The 20,512-nt window shown below is 37.0% G+C and overlaps 1 protein-coding gene across 3 annotated transcripts in view; it reads left to right on the top strand.

Annotated features, from left to right (window-relative positions):
• ERO1B (endoplasmic reticulum oxidoreductase 1 beta) overlaps positions 1-20,512 on the top strand; it is a 64,801-nt gene that overhangs the window by 20,509 nt on the left and 23,780 nt on the right. For all 3 annotated transcript variants that reach the window (XM_043477029.1, XM_043477030.1, XM_043477031.1), the window contains exons 4-6: positions 5,281-5,322; positions 6,692-6,774; positions 17,729-17,802. In XM_043477029.1, the coding sequence (XP_043332964.1) occupies positions 5,281-5,322; positions 6,692-6,774; positions 17,729-17,802 (199 nt within the window). The remainder of the gene's footprint in view (positions 1-5,280; positions 5,323-6,691; positions 6,775-17,728; positions 17,803-20,512) is intronic.

The following is a 20,512-nucleotide window of genomic DNA, read 5'->3' on the forward strand; positions in this document are numbered from 1 at the left end:
GCGACCCCATAGATGGCAGCGCACCAGGCTCCCCTCTCCCTGGGATTCTCCAGGCAAGAACGCTGGAGTGGGTTGCCACTTCCTTCTCCAATGTGTGAAAGTGAAAAGTGAAAGTGAAGTCGCTCAGTCGTGTCCGACTCTTAGGGACCCCATGGACTGCAGCCTACCAGGCTCCTCCGTCCATGGAATTTTCCAGGCAAGAGTACTGGAGTGGGGTGCCATTGCCTTCTCCAAGAAAATGCTACTGGACCTTAAATTTCAAATTTAGAGTAGGAATTAGAGTGCAAAAAGTTGGGAAATTGAAAGCTTGGAATTAGGTCTTCACTTGGTCTTGTTACACTGGGAGGAAAAAGGGCTGTACTTATTAGTAGGGGAATGCTACAGTTCAGACTTTAATTTTTGACATCTAGCATTATTAATTATATTCCTCTTTGACAGTTTCTTGCTGGGAAAATCCCATGGACAGAGGAGCCTGGTGGGCTACAGTCCATAGGGGTCGCAAATAGTCGGACGCGACTGAGTGACTTCACTCTCACTTTTGACAGTAATTAGTTATAAGCTGTATTTTCATTTTACTTTTTTTGTTCTATTACCTAAAATCAGTTAGTCTAGTTTTTGCCTTACAAACAGGAAGAAACATCTGAACCAATGTCCTTTCTAAAGGGAAAATTTCTTTTAAAAATTATTTACGTTTTCCTTTAAGAATAAAATGTTTTAACTCTTCAGTTTGAAATAATTTCAGACCTACAGAAAAGTTGCAAGAATAGTACAAACAATTCCCATATACTTTTTATCCATATTTCCCCAAATGTTAAATGTTGACCAAGTTTCCTTTCTTCTATCTATATGTATATATTAATATTATTATTTTTTGAACCATTTAGATATGTTACCAACATGATCTTTTATCCTTAAATACTTCAGTGTGTATTTCTTAAAAAACAAGATTATTAACCACAGTGTAATTAACAAAATCAGGAAATTAATATTTATGTAATACTAATGTCTATAGCTGTGATTCACGGGGTCGCAAAGAGTCGGACATGACTGAGCGACTGAACTGAACTGAACTGAACGTCTATAGACTTTAATCACAGATCACCAGCTGACTTAATCATGTGCTTTTACAGAAATAGCAACAATAACAGCTAAGTTTCTGACCCAGAATCATACCTTGCATTTGGATGTCATATCTCTTTAATCTTCTTTAATCTGGAATAGTCCTTCAGTGTTCCTTTCTCTTTTGTTGTCTCTTTAACAAACCCCTTCCCTCCCTCCTTTCCTTTTTCCCTTCCTCCTTTCCTTAAAATACACCAGTTATTTTGAGACTACCTCTTATTTTGGTTTTTTCTGGCCTTTTCTCATGATTGCATTCAGGTCATGCACTTTGGACAGTACAGCATAGAAGGGATGTTGTGTCCTTCTCAGTGTCCTGTTGGGAGGCACATTACATCATCATGATTACGTGATTGGGCTTGTATGCTGTATTTCTTCATGGTAAACTGGGAAACATTTTTTGAAACTATGAAAACATCCAGTTTTTTTATTGTATTTTTACCATCGTGGTTTTAGCATCCACTCATGATTCTTGCCTGAATTATTTATATGATGATTGTCCGATAGTGATTTTTCTGATTCCATTTCTTCTACATTAGTTGACATTCTACTGCATAAAGAACTTTTCCTTTATTTATTGTATGTTTATGTCAATATGAACTTGAATTATTATTTTAATATCATTACTATCATTATGGTTTTTAATAACAGCTTTATTCAGACATAATTCACCTACCGTAGAATTCACTCATTCTAAAGTACACAATTCAGTGAGTTTTAGTATATTACAGAATTGCACAACAGTCATCACTGTCTAGTTGTAATACATTTCACTACCCCAGAAAGAAACCACTATCCATGAGCAGTCATTCCCTGTTTCCTACTCTCTCCTGCTGGAAACCACTAATCCATTCTGTCTCTATGAATTTGCTTATTATGGACACTTCATGTAAATAAAATCATACCGTATGTGATCATTTGTGACTGGTTTCTTTTGCTTAGCATAATGTTTTGAAGGTCCATCCATGCTATAGTGTGTATCAGTACTTCATCCCATTGCTGAGTAATATTCCATTGTATGGGTATACCTCATCTTGTTTATTTATTAGTTGATGGACATTTGGATTGTTTCCACTTTTTGGCTACTATGAATAATGAATAAATATCCAGGCACAGATATTTGTGTGTACATATGTTTTTCAGTTCCCTTAAGTATACTTTGGAGTGAAAGTGCTAGATCATGTAGTAACTTTAACTCTTGAGGAATTGCCAAACTGTTAACGATTATGGCTGCATCATTTTACATGGACTCTAGCAATGTGTGATGGTTCCAGTTTCTATGCATACTTGTCAACACTTATTGCTGTCTTATCTTTTTTTTTTTCGGCATGGGCTTTCTCTAGTTGCGGCAAGTGGGGGCTATTCTTCATTGTGGTGCACGGGCTTGGAAGCCATGACTTCTCTTGTTATGGAGCACAGGCTCTAGGTGTGTGGGCTTCAGTAGTTTCGGCACACAGGCTCAGTAGTTGTGGCCTGTGGACTTAGTTGTTCTGCAGCATGTGGAAGCATGTGGAATCTTCCCAGACCAGGAATTGAACCCATGTCTGCTGCATTGGCAGGCAGATTGCTATCCACTGTGCCACCAGGGAAGTTCTCTGTATTATGTTTTATTTTAGCCGTCCTTACAAATGGCATCTCATTTTGCTTTTGATTTGCATTTCCCTGATATCAGGCAACTTTGCAGTGCTTATTAGCCATTTGTATGTATTCATCAAAAGCATGTCTGTTCAAATATGTTGCCCATTTTTAAATTGAGTTGCTGTTTTATTGCTGAGCTGTAAGAGTTACTTTGCACAGTACATGTTTCTAAGTTGTTTTTATGTTAAAATATCAGTTTCTTTTTGTCTACAGTGGCTTATCCTCTGTAGTCTTAGATTTCTTTTTTTTTTAACTTTTTATTTTGTACTGGGGTATAGCCAATTAACAATGGTGTGATAGTTGCAGGTGAACGGTGAAGAGACTCACCATGCATATACATGTATCCATTCTCTTTCAAACACGCCTTCCATCCAGGCTGCCACGTAACACTGAACAGAGTTCCATGTGCTGTACAGTAGGTCCTTGGTTATCCGTTCTAAATACAGCAGTGTGTACATGTCCAGCCCAAACTCCCTGTCTCTTCCCTCTGCCCTGCCCCCATAAGTTCCTTCTCTTAAGTCTGTGAGTCTATCTATTTTGTAAGTTCATTTGTATCACTTTCTTTAGATTCCACATATAAAGGATGTCATACAGTATTTCTCCTCCTCTGTCTTGTAGTCTTAAATTTCTAACAAAAATAAGTGAAAGTGTTTATTTGCATGTAAATCCCCAACATAAGAAATCTAACACAAGTATTTAAAAATTTGTCTCTTCCCTTCCCAATGCCATCTTCTTTCATTTCTTTCTGGAGATAAAAACTATCCCTTTATGTTGGTTCTTTTAACTAATGTGAGGATGTTTGTATTTCTCTCTCTTTGGGGGAGAATTTAGTAGGCATTTCATATTGAACCCGAACTTGTCATGATATGGAGTTGCAATTTGCATTCTATAATTTGAAGTCTAATTTAATCATGAGGCTCAGTTAATTTTGTAATTTGCCTACTGCTTCATATTGTTAGTGGCAATGGCGAGGTTTATTTCATGTTTGATTTTAGTTATTAGCTTTACATTTGTCATTGCATTCCCTTTTGTGATTTTTATGTTATACATGACTATCATCTGTGGTGCCTATCCCAATATTTCTCAATAGCCTGTATTAAGATTCACTTAAGTCACAAGTTACTGCATTTAGCATCAAACCTTTTAAAAAGCTGCAAGTACACTTTTATTTTAGCATATTATGTGAGTAGAAGACAACAGTGAGAGGGCACTTTTGATAAGTATTTCATACTTTAAATTCAGGGTCTGATAACTGTAACTGTTATATTTGGCTTGAGTTTTATAGTTTTCTCTCTTCTGCCCTCTGTTAGTGGTGCTAGAAGACACTGAAATTATAAAAATGTTGGCAGCAAGTAATGTTTTACTACATGATCTCTTTGTTCATTGGGGAAAAATTTTTTATCATTATTGTTACTTACATTCTTCAGCCTGACAGAAAAATATTTATTCTGAAAATTTGATTAAGTTTTATCTATGAAACATGAAAAAGTTTTAATAGGTAATTTGCTATTAATTTGTTAATCCATAGATTCAGATGTTGGAAATCAGTCCCCTGGTATGATCCGAGGATCAACCCGAGACTGTCTGCTTTCAGATATGATTTTTGTTTAAGATTGTGCTTGATAAACCAGTTGTAATGATTCATAGATTTATTTATGCTTGAAATGAATTATTGGTTTTACAGAAAAGATAGACCTATATACAGTTCTTAACACTGATGCAGTTCTTACATTGGTAAACCTTTAGGTTAATCATGAACCAAAGAGCTTACTCTTTAAAAAAAAATTATTGAAGTGTGGTTGATTTTGTTGTTTAGACATTACATCATGTTCACAATGTTGATAATTTCTGCTGTATAGCAAAGTTACTCAGTTATACATATAATACTTTTTTATATTTTTTCCCATTTTGTTTTTTCACAGGATGCTGAATTTAGTTCCCTATGCTATACAGTAGGGCCTTGTTGTTTATCCATCCTACATACAGTAGTTTTTATCTCCTAACCCCAAACTGCCAATCCTTCCCTCCCCCACACCCTCCCCCTTGCCAACCACAGTTCTGTCAAAGAACTTACTCTTGCTTTTTAGTATTAATTCAAAATTATCTAAACTTTAAATGTCAACTTTGAGCAAAACTTTTAATTGAACATAATAAATTTCAAATAATTTTGAATTTTTAAGAAGTTTCTGTGGAAAGAAAGTTTATGGAAAAAGTGATTTTGCTAGGGTCTTTTTGAACCTAAAAATTATATAAACTATTATTTACTGCGTTGAGAGTTATTAGAGCTGATTATGACAACCTTTGTCTTTCAGTTTTCTGTACTATGATTTACAAGCCTGTACATTGGGGTAGTTCTTTACCTTTCATCTCAAGAGGTAGTATGAAAATAGAATTTGAATGAATGTATATTTTCTCCTTGTGGACTAAAACAGTTTTTGAATTAGGATAATGGCATTCATAATCTGTGAAAAAAATCTCAAGAAATAGAAGGATCATTTTCTAAATTTTTATTGTTGTTCTTTTAAGAGTAAAATTCCAGTTGGAATTAAAGCTGGGAATTCTAATAAGGTAAGTCACTTTTCTTCATTAAATATTTCTGCTTTACATAGTGAAACTTGCCCCCTACTGGTTGATGTGGTTGCAAAAGAGAACCATGATATGGTTAGCTGAGAACAGACACATTTTTGCCTGAAAATCCCAAATCCCTAATTTTGTAGCAAGTCATGAGGTGTAATATATTCTTACAATTAAATTATATAGCATCTTTTGAAATACTTTAGTTCTGTTTTTAGAACTTCTAGAAGAACTATAAAACATAACTACAGTGTCAGTTTACCTAATCAGCAGGTGTTTTATCAGGCATGTGTTTTTACTCTTCTTTTTCAACAAGATAATCATACCCTCTCTCTGCTTCCTAATGCATTTGCTCTCCATTTTGTTCTTATACTCTCTATCATTTGCAGTCTTTTGTGCTCACCCTTTTTTATGTATTTTTGTTTCAGATCTAAAATAAATAGTATAAAGATAATTGAAATCCCTTCTGAACTCTGTCCCAAGTCCCATTATATAATAATATTTCCTCCCTCCTTAGAGCTAGTCACTTTGCTGAAGTTGTCGTGTATCCTTCTGTGATACTTTTTATGATGTATTACACACGTATCTACAAGTAAGATATAGAGCTTTTACTTGAAATTTTTGAAACTTTAAAATAAATTTATATTTTGTGTTTCTTCAAGTTAAAAACATTCTTTACTTAATAGTTTTACTCAGTATTGACTTTTAACATTTTGTCTCTGCTGATATATGTAGATTTTGTTAATTTTAGTAGCTGTAAAATACTCAGTTGTATAGATATTTGTATAATTGTGTGACTAGCCATTCCTCTGTTGATAGACATTTCAATTGTTTTCAGGTTTTTGCTATTACAAACAATGACGCACTGGCATCTTTGTCTTTCGTCGAATTGTGCACATATGTAAGAGTTTCTTTAGGTCTATATTTAGAAGTAAGATTGCTGGGCCAAAGGGTATGCATATCTCAACATTATGAGAGAGTACCAAATAATTTTCTAGAGTGATTCTTGTTTTTAAATGTTGCTCTGGATGTAGATGCAGCTGTAGGACTGCTGGCTCAAGGATTTATTCATATTTGCAGCTCTACATAAATGTTGTTACTTTCCCAAGAGGGTCTTCTCAGTTCACATCATCACCAACATACCAATGCAAACTGCTATATTTTTAATGTCTTTGCTTACTTATTAGGTGGAAATTTGTGACATATTTTCATTTGTATTTCTTCTGTATGTTAGGGATTTTGATGATAAGATGTATCTATATTTAGTATATATTATCATTGACAAATTGACTCTTCTGCCAATGGAAAATGAAATAAAGATAATAATAATCACTAAACTTACTTATTATGAACTTCCTTTCAGTATTCAAAAGTGGCAAATAATACCAAAGAATTAGAAGACTGTGAGCAAGCTAGTAAACTGGGAGCAATTAACAGCACATTAAGGTAAATTTATTTTAGTAGTGTTAAGAAAATATTCTCTTGTTTAATTTATTTGCATTAGAAATCTTTTATTTTTCTTGTGATTTTGATTAAATACTAGTTTCAACTAATTTTTAAAAGGAAGAAGTTACTCTTTATCCTACATTCCATGATAGCTTTCCTTCTTCTTGTTTAATTTGTTCTTAAATTTCTGTCATCAATAATGACTATATTGTCATCAATAATGACAATAATGACTATTAAAAAAGACTATTAAAAAAGGCAGTTTATCAGCTAACAGGGTTTATGGGTCATTCTTTATGATTATTATAGGAAAAGAAACTTGAATATCTAAGTTTTTTTAAAATAGCAATTCATTGCAGGAAGGGGAGGGTGAGATGATTTAAGAGAGTAGCACTGAAACATATGTATTACCATATATAAAATAGATAGACAGTGGGGATTTGCTATATTCCTAAAGCCAGTGCTCTCTGACAACCTGGAGGGTTGGGATGGGGAGGGAGGTCTAGGAGGGAGGGACATACGTATACCTGTGACTGATTCATGTTGATGTGTGGCAGAAATCATCACAATATTATAATTATCCTTCAATTAAAAGTAAAAATGGTAATTCAATCTATATGTTGCATTTTGACTATTAAAGGTTTCTATTAACATAACTGTTACAATTCATAATTTTTTTTTCTGTTGACTTTTCTTTATTTGCTCTAAGTACAAACCTGCTTTTGAAGGCCAACATAAATAATTTGCAAGTGGTCTCAGATAATGCAGTATAAAATGACTGAGCAGTATTATAGAAATTATTTTTCTTGTTTAGATATGTAGTTGTGTACTATAAATGTTAAAGACTTAATAAAGTTAGCAGTTTTATGTATCTGATTTACTGATGAAAATTCTAATGTAGAAAAGTAGAAATGATGGTATAATAAACACCCATATATCCACTACTCCAAATGAATTAAGTGTTAATGTTGTCTACTATGTTTTTGAGAAGAATGTCAAAGACAAATTTGAAATTCCACATGTTTCTTTCTCAGTACCTGTTTTCTTCCCTTTTTTCTCAGAAGTAAATGAATTTGGTGTATATGTAGTCCATATTTTTGTTTTTAGTTTTTAATATAAACTATATGTAGATACATAGATGTAGTTTGTGTAGAAGATTTTATTTTTCCTTTATGTAAATTATGTGTTAAATAACATTCTGAAACTTTCTTTTTACACTGCACATTTTGCTTTCTAGATATATCCATGTTAAAACTCAGAGATTTGCCTCTTTCTCTTAGCTCATGAATGGTTTTCATCATATAAAGTGAAAGTGAAAGTCACTCAGTCATGTCTAACTCTTTGGGACCCCCGGGACTATCTACAGTCCATAGAATTCTCTAGGCCAGGATACTGGAGTGGGTAGCCTATCCCTTCTCCAGTGGATCTTCCTGACCTAGGAATCAAACTGGGGTCCCCTGCATTGCAGGTGGATGCTTTACCAACCGAGGGAAAGCTGTCAGGGAAGCCCAATGTTCATCAGTGGGCAATAGACAAGTAAAATATGGTATTCCCCTACTGATGAACATTTTTTACTTTTACAAATTGTTGCTATTACAAATTTTTTACTTTTACAAATTATGCCACTTTGATCATCCTTGATAATTTTTTTAATATACACCAGAAGTGAAATTGTTGAATCTTAGGACTGCCCTCTTACAACTGCTCTTTTTTTTTTTAAATGTTTCTTGGCATATAGTTGCTTAGCTGTTCTTGATATTGCCTAATGGCTTTCTAAAATACTTATGTGGCTGTGTGTTGCCTCCAACACCAAGAACTTGTTTTGTTGTCCACATCTTTGACAAAAATTGATAATGTTTAACTGTGAAATAGTATCTCATTTCTCATTTTTGTTTAATTTATATTTTTTTGATTACCAGTGAGTTTGGGCATTTTTTCCCTCTGTTTATTGGGCATTTGAGTTTCTTATTCATTCAACAAATGAATGCCAGGCACTATCCTAGGGATATAGCAGTGTACATGAGAAACAGATTCCTGCCCATGTACAGCTTATAACAAGTAAAGTCAATGAGAAGTAAGTCAAATGATGATGAGTGCCAGGGAGAAAATAATGCAGGGAAGACTGAGAGAGGGCTTGGAGTGAAGGTGCTTGGAGTGAAGGTGCTTGCACTGTTTTAAATTGGTGGTCCAGTGGTTAAGAGTCTGCCTTCCAATACAGGGAGCCCACTTTTGATCCCTGGTCAGGAAACTAAGATCCCACATGCCTCGAGGTGCAGCAGTAGATAAATAAATAGTCCAAGAAGACCAGAGTGATAGCAGACAAAGTGCTCTTGAAGGCATGAGTCATGATAATATGGCTGCAGGGGAGGGGGTGGTGGTGTTGGGGTTGGTGGGTGGGGGAGATGAGTACTCCAGGCATGCATAATGGTTAGTAAAAGGCCCTGAGGTTGGAGTGTTCCTTGACTTCTTGAGGAATCACATGGCCAGTGTGGCTAGAGTACAGTGAACAAGAACAAAATAGAAGAAGATAAGATCAAAAGGGGCTGGGGGAGGAGTGGCCAAGGGCAGGGTAGGGTGGAGATCTCATAGAGTCTTGAAGACACTTAACTATGAATATTGATTTCAAACTGAGTGGAATGAAAAATTACTGGAGGATTTTGAGAGAGTGGGTTTGGCGGAGCCAGGTTTTTGGAGGCCTGGTTGTATAGTTATAGTAGTATCCTGCTAAGACATGATGGTGGTTTAGTTTAGACTGGAGTGATAGCAGTAGAATCCCCAGGGAATTTGGAGAGTAGTGGGATTTGATTCAGTTCAGTCAGTTCAGGCGCTCAGTCCATGTCTGACTCTTTGCCACCCCACAGACTGCAGCACAAGACTCCTTGTCCATCACCAACTCCCGGAGTTTACTCAACCTCATGTCCATTGAGCCGGTCATGCCATCCAACCATCTCATCTTCTGTCATCCCCTTCTCCTCCCGCCTTTAATCTTTCCCAGCATCAGGGTCTCTTCAAATGAATCAGTTCTTCGCATCAGGTGGCCAAAGTATTGGAGTTTCAGCTTCAATATCAGTCCTTCAATGAATATCCAGGACTGATTTCCTTTACGATGGACTGGTTGAATCTCCTTGCAGTCCAAGGGACTCTCCAAGAGTCTTCTCCAACACCACAGTTCAAAAACATTAATTCTTCAGCTCTCAGCTTTCTTTATAGTCCAACTCTCACGTCCATATATGACTACTGGAAAAACCATAGCCTTGACTAGATGGACCTTTGTTGGCAAAGTAGTATCTCTGCTTTTTAATATGCTGTCTATGTTGGTCATAACTTTCCTTCCAAGGAGCAAGAGTCGTTTAATTTCATGGCTGCAGTCACCATCTGCAGTGATTTTGGAGTCCCCAAAAATAAAGTCTGCCACTTTTTCTATTGTTTCCCCATCTATTTGCCATGAAGTGATGGGACCAGATGCCATGATCTTTTCTGAATGTTGAGCTTTAAGTCAACTTTTTCACTTTCCTCTTTCACTTTCCTCAAAAGGCTCTTTAGTTCTTTGCTTTCTACCATAAGGGTGGTGTCATCTGCGTATTTGAGGTTATTGATATTTCTCCCAGGATTCTTGATTACAGCTTGTGCTTCATCCAGCCCAGCGTTTCTCATCATGTACTCTGCATATAAGTTAAATAAGCAGGGTGACAATATACAGCCTTGACCTACTCCTTTTCCTATTTGAAACCAGTCTATTGTTCTATGTCCAATTCTAACTGTTGCTTCCTGACCTGCATACTGATTTCTCAGGAGGCAGGTCAGGTGGTCTGGTATTCCTGTCTCTTTCAGAATTGTCCACAGTTTGTTGTGATCCACACAGTCAAAGGCTTTGGCATAGTCAATAAAGCAGAAGTAGATATTTTTCTGGAACTCTCTTGCTTTTTCGATGATCCAGCGGATGTTGGCAATTTGATCTCTGGTTCCTCTGCCTTTCCTAAAACCAGCTTGAACATCTGGAAGTTCACGGTTCACGAACTGTTGAAGCCTGGCTTGGAGAATTTTGAGTATTCCTTTACTAGGTTGTGACATGAGTGCAATTGTGCGGTAGTTTGAGCATTCTTTGGCATTGCCTTTCTTTGGGATTGGAATGAAAACTGATGTTTTCCAGTCCTGTGACTCCTGCTGAGTTTTCCAAATTTGCTGGCATATTGAGTGTAGCAAAGGGATTTGATTACAGAACTTAATACAGGACTGGGGGAACAGACTCTTGGAGGGCACAAACAAAACCTTGTGTGCACCTGAACCCAGGAGAAAGCAGTGGCTCCACCAGAGACTGACCCAGACTTGCCTATGAGTGTCCAGGAGTCTCTGGTGGAGGTGTGGGTTGGTGGGAGCCTGCTACAGGGTCAGGGGCACTGAGTGTGGCACTGCATTCCTGGGACCGCACGCATGGGACCTTTTGAAGGAGGTCACCATTATCCTCATTACCTCCACCATAGTTTGGTCCCAGGTCAAACAAGAGGGAGGGAACACAGCCCCGCCCATCAACAGATAATTGGATTAAAGATTTACTGAGCATGACCCATCAGCAGAAAAAGACCCAGTTTACCCCATAGTCAGTCTCTCCCATCAGGAAGCTTCCATAAGCCTCTTATCCTTATCCATCAGAGGGCAGACAGAATAAAAACCACAAATCACAGAAAACTAATCAAACTGATCACATAGACCATAATCTGTCTAACTCAGTGAAACTATGAGCCATGATGTGTAGGACTACCCAAGAGAGATGGGTCATCATGGAGAGGTCTCACAAAACGTGGTCCACTGGAGAAGGCAGTGGCAAACCACTTCAGTATTCTTGCCTTGAGAACCCCATGAACAGTATGAAAAGGCAAAAAGATATGACACTGAAAGATGAACTCCCCAGGTCGGTAGGTGCCCAGTATACTACTGGAGAAGAGTGGAGAAATAACACCAGGAAGAATGAAGGGATGGAGCCAAAGCGAAAACAATGCCCAGTTGTGGATGTCACAGGTGATGGAAGTCAAGTCCGATGCTGTAAGGAACAATACTGCGTAGGAACCTGGAATGTTAGGTCCATGAATCAAGGTAAATTGAAAGTGGTCAAACAGGAGATGGCAAGAGTGAACATTGACATTTTAGGAATTAGTGAACTAAAATGGACTGGAATGGGTGAATTTAACTCAGATGATCATTATACCTACTTCTGTGGGCAACAATCCCTTAGAAGAAATGGAGTAGCCATCATAGTCAACAAGAGAGTCCAAAGTGCAGTACTTGGGTGCAATCTCAAAAATGACAGAATGATCTCTGTTTGTTTCCAAGGCAAGCCATTCAATATCATAGTAATCCAAGTCTCTGCCTCAACCACTAATGCTGAAGAAGCTGAAGTTGAACAGTTCTATAAAGACTTACAAGACCTTCTAGAACTAACACCCAAAAAAGATGTCCTTTTCATTATAGGGGACTGGAGTGCAAAAGTAGGAAATCAAGAAATACCTGGAGTAACAGGCAAGTTTGACCTTTAAGTACAAAATGAAGCAGGGCAAATGCTAACAGAATTTTGCCAAGAGAACGCACTGGTCATAGCAAACACCCTCTTCCAACAACACAAGAGAAGAGTACACATGGACATCACCAGAGGGTCAATACCGAAATCAGATTGATTATATTCTTCACAGCCAAAGATGGAGAAGCTCTATATAGTCAGCAAAAATGAGACCAGGCATTGACTGTGGCTCAGATCATGAACTTCTTATTGCCAAATTCAGACTGAAATTGAAGAAAGTAGGGAAAACCACTAGACCATTCAGGTATGACTTAAATCAGATCCCTTCCGATTATACAGTGGAAGAGACAAATAGATTCAAGGGATTAGATCTGATAGACAGAGTGCCTGAAGAACTATGGACAGAGGTTCATGACACTGTATCGGAAGCAGGGGTCAAGACCATCCCCAAGAAAAAGAAATGCAAAAAGGCAAAATGGTTGTCTGAGGAGGCCTTACAAATAGCTGAGAAAAGAAGAGAAGCAAAAGGCAAAGGAGGAAAGAAAAGGTATACCCATGTGAAAGCAGAGTTCCAAAGAATAGCGTGAAGAGATAAGAAAGCCTTCCTCAATGATCAGTGCAAAGAGATAGAGGAAAGCAATAGAATGGGAAAGACTAGAGATCTCTTCAAGAAAATTGTGATACCAAGGGAACATTTCATGCAAAGATGGACTCAATAAAGGACAGAAATGGTATGGACCTAACAGAAGCAGAAGATATTAAGAAGAGGTGGCAAGAATACACAGAAGAAGTATTCAAAAAAGATCTTAATGACCCAGATAAGCACAGTGGTGTGATCACTCACCTAGAGCCAGACATCCTGGAATGTGAAGTCAAGTGGGCCTCAGGAAGCATCACTATGAACAAAGCTAGTGGAAGTGATGTAATTCTAGTTGAGCTATTTCAAACCCTAAAAGATGATGCTGTTAAAGTGCTGCACTCAGTATGCCAGCAAGTTTGGAAAACTCAGCAGTGGCCGCAGGACTGGAAAAGGTCAGTTTTCATTCCAATCCCAAAGGAAAGGCGGCAGTGCCAAAGAACGTTCAAACTACCGCACAATTGCACTCATCTCACACGCTAGCAAAGTAATGCTCAAAATTCTACAAGCGAAGCTTCAACAATACATGCACTGAGAACTTCCAGATGTTCAAGCTGGGTTTAGAAAAGGCAGAGGAACCAGGGATCAACTTGCCAACATCCGTTGCATCATCAAAAAAACAAAAGAGTTCCAGGAAAACATATTTCAGCTTTATAGACTACACCAAAGCCTTTGACTGTGTGGATCACAACAAACTCTGGAGAATTCTTCAAGAGATGGGACTACCAGACCACTTGACCTGCCTCCTGAGAAATCTGTTTGCAGGTCAGGAAGCAACAGTTAGAACTGGACATGGAACAACAGACTGGTTCCAAATAGGAAAAGGAGTACGTCAAGGTTGTACATTGTCACCCTGCTTATTTAACTTATATGCAGAGTATATCATGCAAAATGCCAGGCTGGATGAAGCCCAAGCTGGAATCTGATTGCCATGAGAAATATCAATAACCTCAGATATGCAGATGATAGCACCCTTACGGCAGAAAGCGAAGAAGAAGAGCCTCCCGATGAAAGTGAAAGAGGAGAGTGAAAAGTTGGCTTAAAGCTCAACATTCAGAAAAGATCATGGCATCTGGTCCCATCACTTCATGGCAGATAGGTGGGGAAATAATGGAAACAGTGACAGACTTTATTTTTGGGGACTCCAAAATCACTGCAGATGGTGACTGCAGCCATGAAAATAAAAGATGCTTGCTCCTTGGGAAAAAAGATATGACCAACCTAGGCAGCATATTAAAAAGCAGAGACATTACTTTGCCAACAAAGGTCCTTCTAGTGAAAGCTATGGTTTTTCCAGTAGTATGTATAGATGTGAGAGTTGGACTATGGTAACTGCAGCCATGAAATTAAAAGACACTTGCTCCTTGGAGGAAATGCTATGATAAACCTAGACAGCATATTAAAAAGTAGGGGCATTACTTCACCGATGAAAGTCTGTATACTCAAAGCTGTGGTTTTTCCAGTAGTCATGTATGGATGTGAGAGTTGGACTATAAAGAAAGCTGAGCACTGAAGAATTGATGCTTTTGAACTGTGGAGTTGGAGAAGACTCTTGAGAGTCCCTTGGACTACAAAGAGATCCAACCAGTCCATCCTAAAGGAGATCAGTCCTGAATATTCACTGGGGGGACTGATGCTGAAGCTGAAACTCCAATACTCTAGCCACCTAATGTGAAGAACTGACTCATTGGAAAAGACCCTGATGCTGGGAAAGATTGAAGGTGGGAGGAGAAGGGGACAACAGAGGATGAAATGGTTGGATGGCATCACTGACTCTGTGGTCATGAGTTTGAGTAAGCTCTGGGAGTTGGTGATGGACAGGAACCCTGGCATGCTGCAGTCCATGGGGTTGCAAATAGTCTGACACGACTGAGCAAGTGACCTGACCTGATAGCAGTGGAAACATTGAGAGGTGGTCAGATTCAGAGTAGATTTTGAAGGTAGAGCTGATAGTATTTGCTGAAGGATTGAATGTAGTATATGAAAACAGATAGGAGCTGTGAATAATTACAAGATTTGGAACTGAGAAAATGAAGCTGCATTTGCTGCACTGCAGACATCTACAAAGGAAGCAAGTTTGATGGGAAATTTTAGTTCGACCTTGTACTAGTTAAGTTTGAACTGCCTATGGAGATGTCAAGCAGGCAGATATACAAGTCTCAATTTCAGGGGAGAGGTCTGGACTGGAGAGAAAATGTGGGAGTGATTCAGTGACTATGTGATATTTAAAAACCATAAACCTGAGTGAGATTACCAAGGAGAAATTATAAATAGACAAGTGATCCAGGGACTGGGCCTTAAGTAATCATAAGATTTTTGAGGTAAATGACCTGTTCATATTCCTTGCTATTTTTCTCTCCTCTGGGGAAAGGGTACATTTCTAAATTAATTTGTAGACACTCTTCATATAATCTGATAATATTTCTTTGTTGGTTATATGGGATGTTAGGGCTTGTCTTTTGATTTCACTTACAGATTTTTGTTGTTGAACCATAGTTATTAATTTTTTTAACTTTTAAGTTTAGCACACATATAATAAAGTATACAAGCCTAAGTATAAAAGTCAATTTAATTTTACAGAGTGGACCAACTCCATTAGCCACCATCCAGAACAAGATACTTGCACCCAGGAGATCACCTTATGTACTTTCATAGCCATTATCACTTTCCAGAGTTAACCATGATTTTGAGTTATATTAGCAAAGATTAGTTTTGCCAACTTATATAAGTAGAATAATACAGTGTATCTTCTTTTGTATCTGGCTTATTTTATGCAACATTATGTTGAATAATATGCTGGATGTTTTGGCCATTTCACAAAACATTTAGGTAGCTATTTGGTCGTACATTTGTATGCATTCCTGTGGAGAAGTATACCTACAGGAAATTGTTTAGTCACTGAGTCGTGTCCAATCCTTTTGTGACCCCACGGACTATAGCTTGCCAGGCTTCCCTGTCCATGGCATTTCCCAGGCAAGAATACTGGAGTAGATTGCCATTTCCTTCCACAGAGGAATCTTTGAACCTGCATTGCCTGCATTGGCAGGCAGATTTTTTTTTACCACTGAGCCACCAGGGAATTAAGAACTGCCAGGTGGTTTTCCAAAATGACTGTACCAAAATATATTGCTGCTAGTAGTACTGTACAGGAATTCTTCATCCCATAACTTCTTTGACTACCAGTAGTGCTTTATAGAAGTGTAATTGACATACAATACACTATACCTATTCAAAATGTACAATGTGATGTTTTGACAAGTGTACACTCACAAAAATCAGCACAAGCAAGATAATTATACCTACACTCCCCAAAGTCTTCTCATGCCCCTGTGTAATCCCTCCATCCCATCCCTTCCTGCCCATTTCCCACTTTAAAGATGACTACTTTAACTCACAGCAGCATCTTGATACGAAGCCCTAGGTTAAGCCCAAGAAATTCTTCTGTAAGTACTGTGGCATTGATCTTCAAGCTGACTTTTTAGAAAAGCTGGACTAGATGGTCTCTAAATTTCCTTCCAACTCATTTTGAAACCAAACTGGGCCAGCTCTATTAGCATTAGATTAGCATTCCATACCTTTTCTGCTACCATGGCTTTAAGGAAGGGTTAGATGAAACAATTAGCAAACCTCGTCAAATAAAGGTCCTAAAAGTTCCTCTAAGTTAGTCATATTGCTAATAAGAAAATAGGCATTTATATCAAAATTGCTTTGTTCCTTACTATTTTCAGGAGAAGACTTATCTGATTAAACATGACTATAGTTATCATTTTAGTTGTAACTGGAACTTAGGCATTTTTGTTTTATGGCATCATATATTTCAACTGAGTCACTTATGGTATAAATTTTTTTATTAACTTTTATTTAATTATATATTCCCATAGGAGAAAATTCCATGGTAAATTAAATTGGAGATTTTTATTGGTAAGGTGGTTGTAGTGCAGACAGCCTTATATACGTCATACATTGGTTACGCTATGCAGCAGCTTCTCAAATGCAAAATAAATTATTGGCTATGACAGTACCACATTTAGGAATACCTGATTTATACTTAGTACATAATTTTTTTGTCTTTTTTTTTTCTTTTTGTGTAGTGAGTAAAGAAGGGTAATAATACTTCTTTTATATATGCTGCCACTGTGTATTTAAGATAGAGAAGATCTGAATATCTATTAAAGGAAATATAGGCCAGGGTTTATTTTGAGTGTAGTTGTTCCTTTATCAGTTCTCATGGACAGAAATCTTGTCATAGATTTTGTTAAATGTGAGGTAATGTGTAAAATGAATAATACAGTGTGATAAAAGTGACATTGATGTTACTAAGGGGTGTTGGATGGAAGATCCTAGAAATGCATTTTTTTTTCAGTATTTTTGAATATAATATAAGTACAGAAGCAATTTAAATTAAAAGAATCTTGAAAGTTAATTTAATTCCTACTTAGGAAAAAATAATACATGTTTACCTCATTTCTAAGTCAACTGAAAAGACCAGCTTGAGTTTTGTATTTAATTGAATCTTGTATGTATTTGTAAATTAGTTTTCTGGTCTAAGTAATCATCATTGAACTAGGCCTAAAATAGTTTTAATATAGTTAAAAAGTAAAAATCACTCATGGAAATTAATATCTCTGTCTTTTATATCACTTGTTTTAATCATTGCTTCATGTGACCACTAACTGAATTTGTAATGCCATCTAATTAATGAAGAAGTGATCTCAGATTATCTATTTTTAATACACTAGAATACAGTGTCAAACTTCTCAACTCCAAATTTAATCCTTTTTCTCTTTTATTCCTCCTTCCCCTAGTAATCAAAGCAAAGAAGCTTTCATTGACTGGGCAAGATATGATGATTCACAGGATCACTTTTGTGAACTTGATGGTAATAAAATAAACTATTGTAATTACATTATTTTAACTTTATCCCTTTTAAGATACTCAAATCAGTGAAAATACAGTCAAAGTTATAGCTTTAATACACAGGATGTTGTATGTGGATCTTACTATAGTATTTATTAAGAACTGGTATTCCAGGCCTTGTACTAAGTGCCTTAAATTCATCATTTCTTAGCTTTACGACTACACTGATAGGTGTGTATTATTTTATATCTGAGGAAACTGAGTCTCAAAAAGACTAAAACTTGCCCAAGATCACACAGTAGCAAGAGCTGAGTCAGGATTCAATCCTAGATCTCATTCCTACACATGTCTTCTTTCCATTATGACACCCCCATCTCCTATGGACCTTTAATTCAAGCCACTTAGTTGTAGGTCTGCAACCATATTATAGAAATGTTCACAATGAAATTAGTTGGAAGTCTCAACAAACTAACATAAAGACACCTTCCAATATTGGAGAGGACTCTAACTTGATCCCCACAGCCCTGTTTGGAATGGAATAAAGCCAGGCCGTCACGGTTCAATAGTAACTACCATTTCTTTCAGCAGAAGATAATTGATGTGTCTCCAGATCTTTTGTCTACAGGAGAATACTCCCAATAATTGTGTTGCGTAGGCTTAGCACAATTCATTCGGCTTCTCTTTACCTTTTACCTTGGTATTGTTATATTTTTTTCAGTGGAAAAGGATTTGAGGTTCAAGCATGCATAATTAACAGGCAGCAGAAGTTCTTCTGAATTTTTAAAGCATCTAAAGTGGTCCACTTTCTAAACATTTTTAAAAGATTCATATGTAGAATTGTGCTGTTAATACAGTCTGTAATGGGATACTTACAGGGCACTTCTCCAGTATTATAGTAAATTGAGGAGACACTGGGAGAGGAAGTGTTATTACCACAGTTTATATGGTTTCAGCAAGGAAATTGTTAAGAAATCTGAACAGTTTTTTGGATATAGTGATAGTTAAATTCATAAAATATCCCTGTTGTGATATTTAGAATTGGCAAAGGTTTCATCAAAGCAAGTCACTATACCTGGGTAAGCACTCACATGGCTACCTACATAAAATCATCTTTAAAAAATTTTAGGATTACATAATTAAAATAACTGGTAGTTTTTATAGTTTGTGTAGGTCTTAAACATGTGAAACCATGCTACTAGTTGGATTACCACTTCTTCTGGGTAGTAATATTCATGTGTGTCCCAAAGATTTTTTCACCTACAATTAAAAAAAAATACCATCAGAGTAGCTTTGGTGTCATTGTTATTTCAATAATCTAAATCATTAGATTAAAGCAAAAAATCTAAAGAATGTTCACCCCAGTGTATTGGAATATAGCCAAACACCCCTGTTATCTGCTGATTTGTTTCTGGCTTTGTTCTTATTTGAAAGGAAGACGATCCGTATAGATCAAATAGTAGGTTTTTAAATAATTAAGTGGTTTAAGGTAGGCTGCTCTCCCTACCCCTCTCTATTTTTTTATTTTTTTGTTATTGTTTTTATGCGTGAGTTGCTGCTTCCTTTGCCTCAGTCTCTGCTCAGATGTCACTTCTTTAGAGAAGCTGCTGTCATAAAAGAGCAACCACTTTCCCTCTGTCTCTGCATTGCTGCCTGCTCTCAGAGCACTAAGAACTATGTGTGAGACGTTAGTTAACTGTTTATTGTCTGTCTTCAGCTAGACTGTGAGCCACTTGAGGGCAAGGACTTTGTCTTTTTGTTCATAACTGTGTCCCTAGTGTCTAGAACACTGCCTGGCTATGGTTCATTTCCAATAAATATCTGTTGATTGGAGTAGTTGGTTCATATGGTAGTAGTAGTTACTCAATCATGTCCGACTCTTTGTGAACCCACACACTGTAGCTCACCAGGCTCCTCTGTCCATGGGATTCTCCAGGCAAGCATACTGGAGTGAATTGCCATTCCCTTTTCTAGAGGATGTTCCCAACCCAGGGATCAAACCCAGATCTCCTGCATTGCAGGCAGATTCTTTACCTTTTGAACCACAGGGGAGTCCTAGTTGGTTCATAAATAGCCAAAATAATGTGATAGATTTTTACTTTTTTAATTTTCCCCTTTCAACAGATTCATTGATATGTTAAAAATACCGCTTGAAACAGGAGTTTCTAAATCTGGCTGTATATCAAAATTACTTGGGTGCTTTATAAACTATAGTTTCTCCTTGACTGAGGAAATTATGTTTTAATAGTAAATCGCAGTTTGGGGTAGCTTTAGAGATAGAAGATTGTGGGCTCAGTCCTGAGTCTGTAACCTAATATTTTTGATCTGTGCCCATAAGCAAAAAGCCTGCATAATTAAGTTGGCCTGTGCAACCATTACGTTTTAAGAGATACATGGGTCAGGAGGGCTAGAGAATGCAATGTAGCCTCAGAACACTAATACTAAATTAGAGCAGTGAAAGGAAAGTTCAATCGGATAAAAGGTGTACTTGAGGAGGAAGAAGAAATATTAGTTCAAGTTGACAAATTTACAGAATTAGGTATTTTGACTGAACAGAAATTCTTTGAATCCTTAGGTAATTGTTAGAATAGTCAGAAAGAAGGGATAGCTTTGGAGCAGGTTTGTAGAGGGAAGAAGAAGACAAAACTTTCTGAGGGGAGGGTTTATTAGGGATCTAAGAGAACTGTCTGAATGAAAATAGTCGTACAAATGAAAAGAAATTCTAGTTTAGGAAC

Source organism: Cervus canadensis, chromosome 8 (genome assembly GCF_019320065.1).
Source record: "Cervus canadensis isolate Bull #8, Minnesota chromosome 8, ASM1932006v1, whole genome shotgun sequence".
In the NCBI taxonomy this organism is placed as follows: domain Eukaryota; kingdom Metazoa; phylum Chordata; class Mammalia; order Artiodactyla; family Cervidae; genus Cervus; species Cervus canadensis.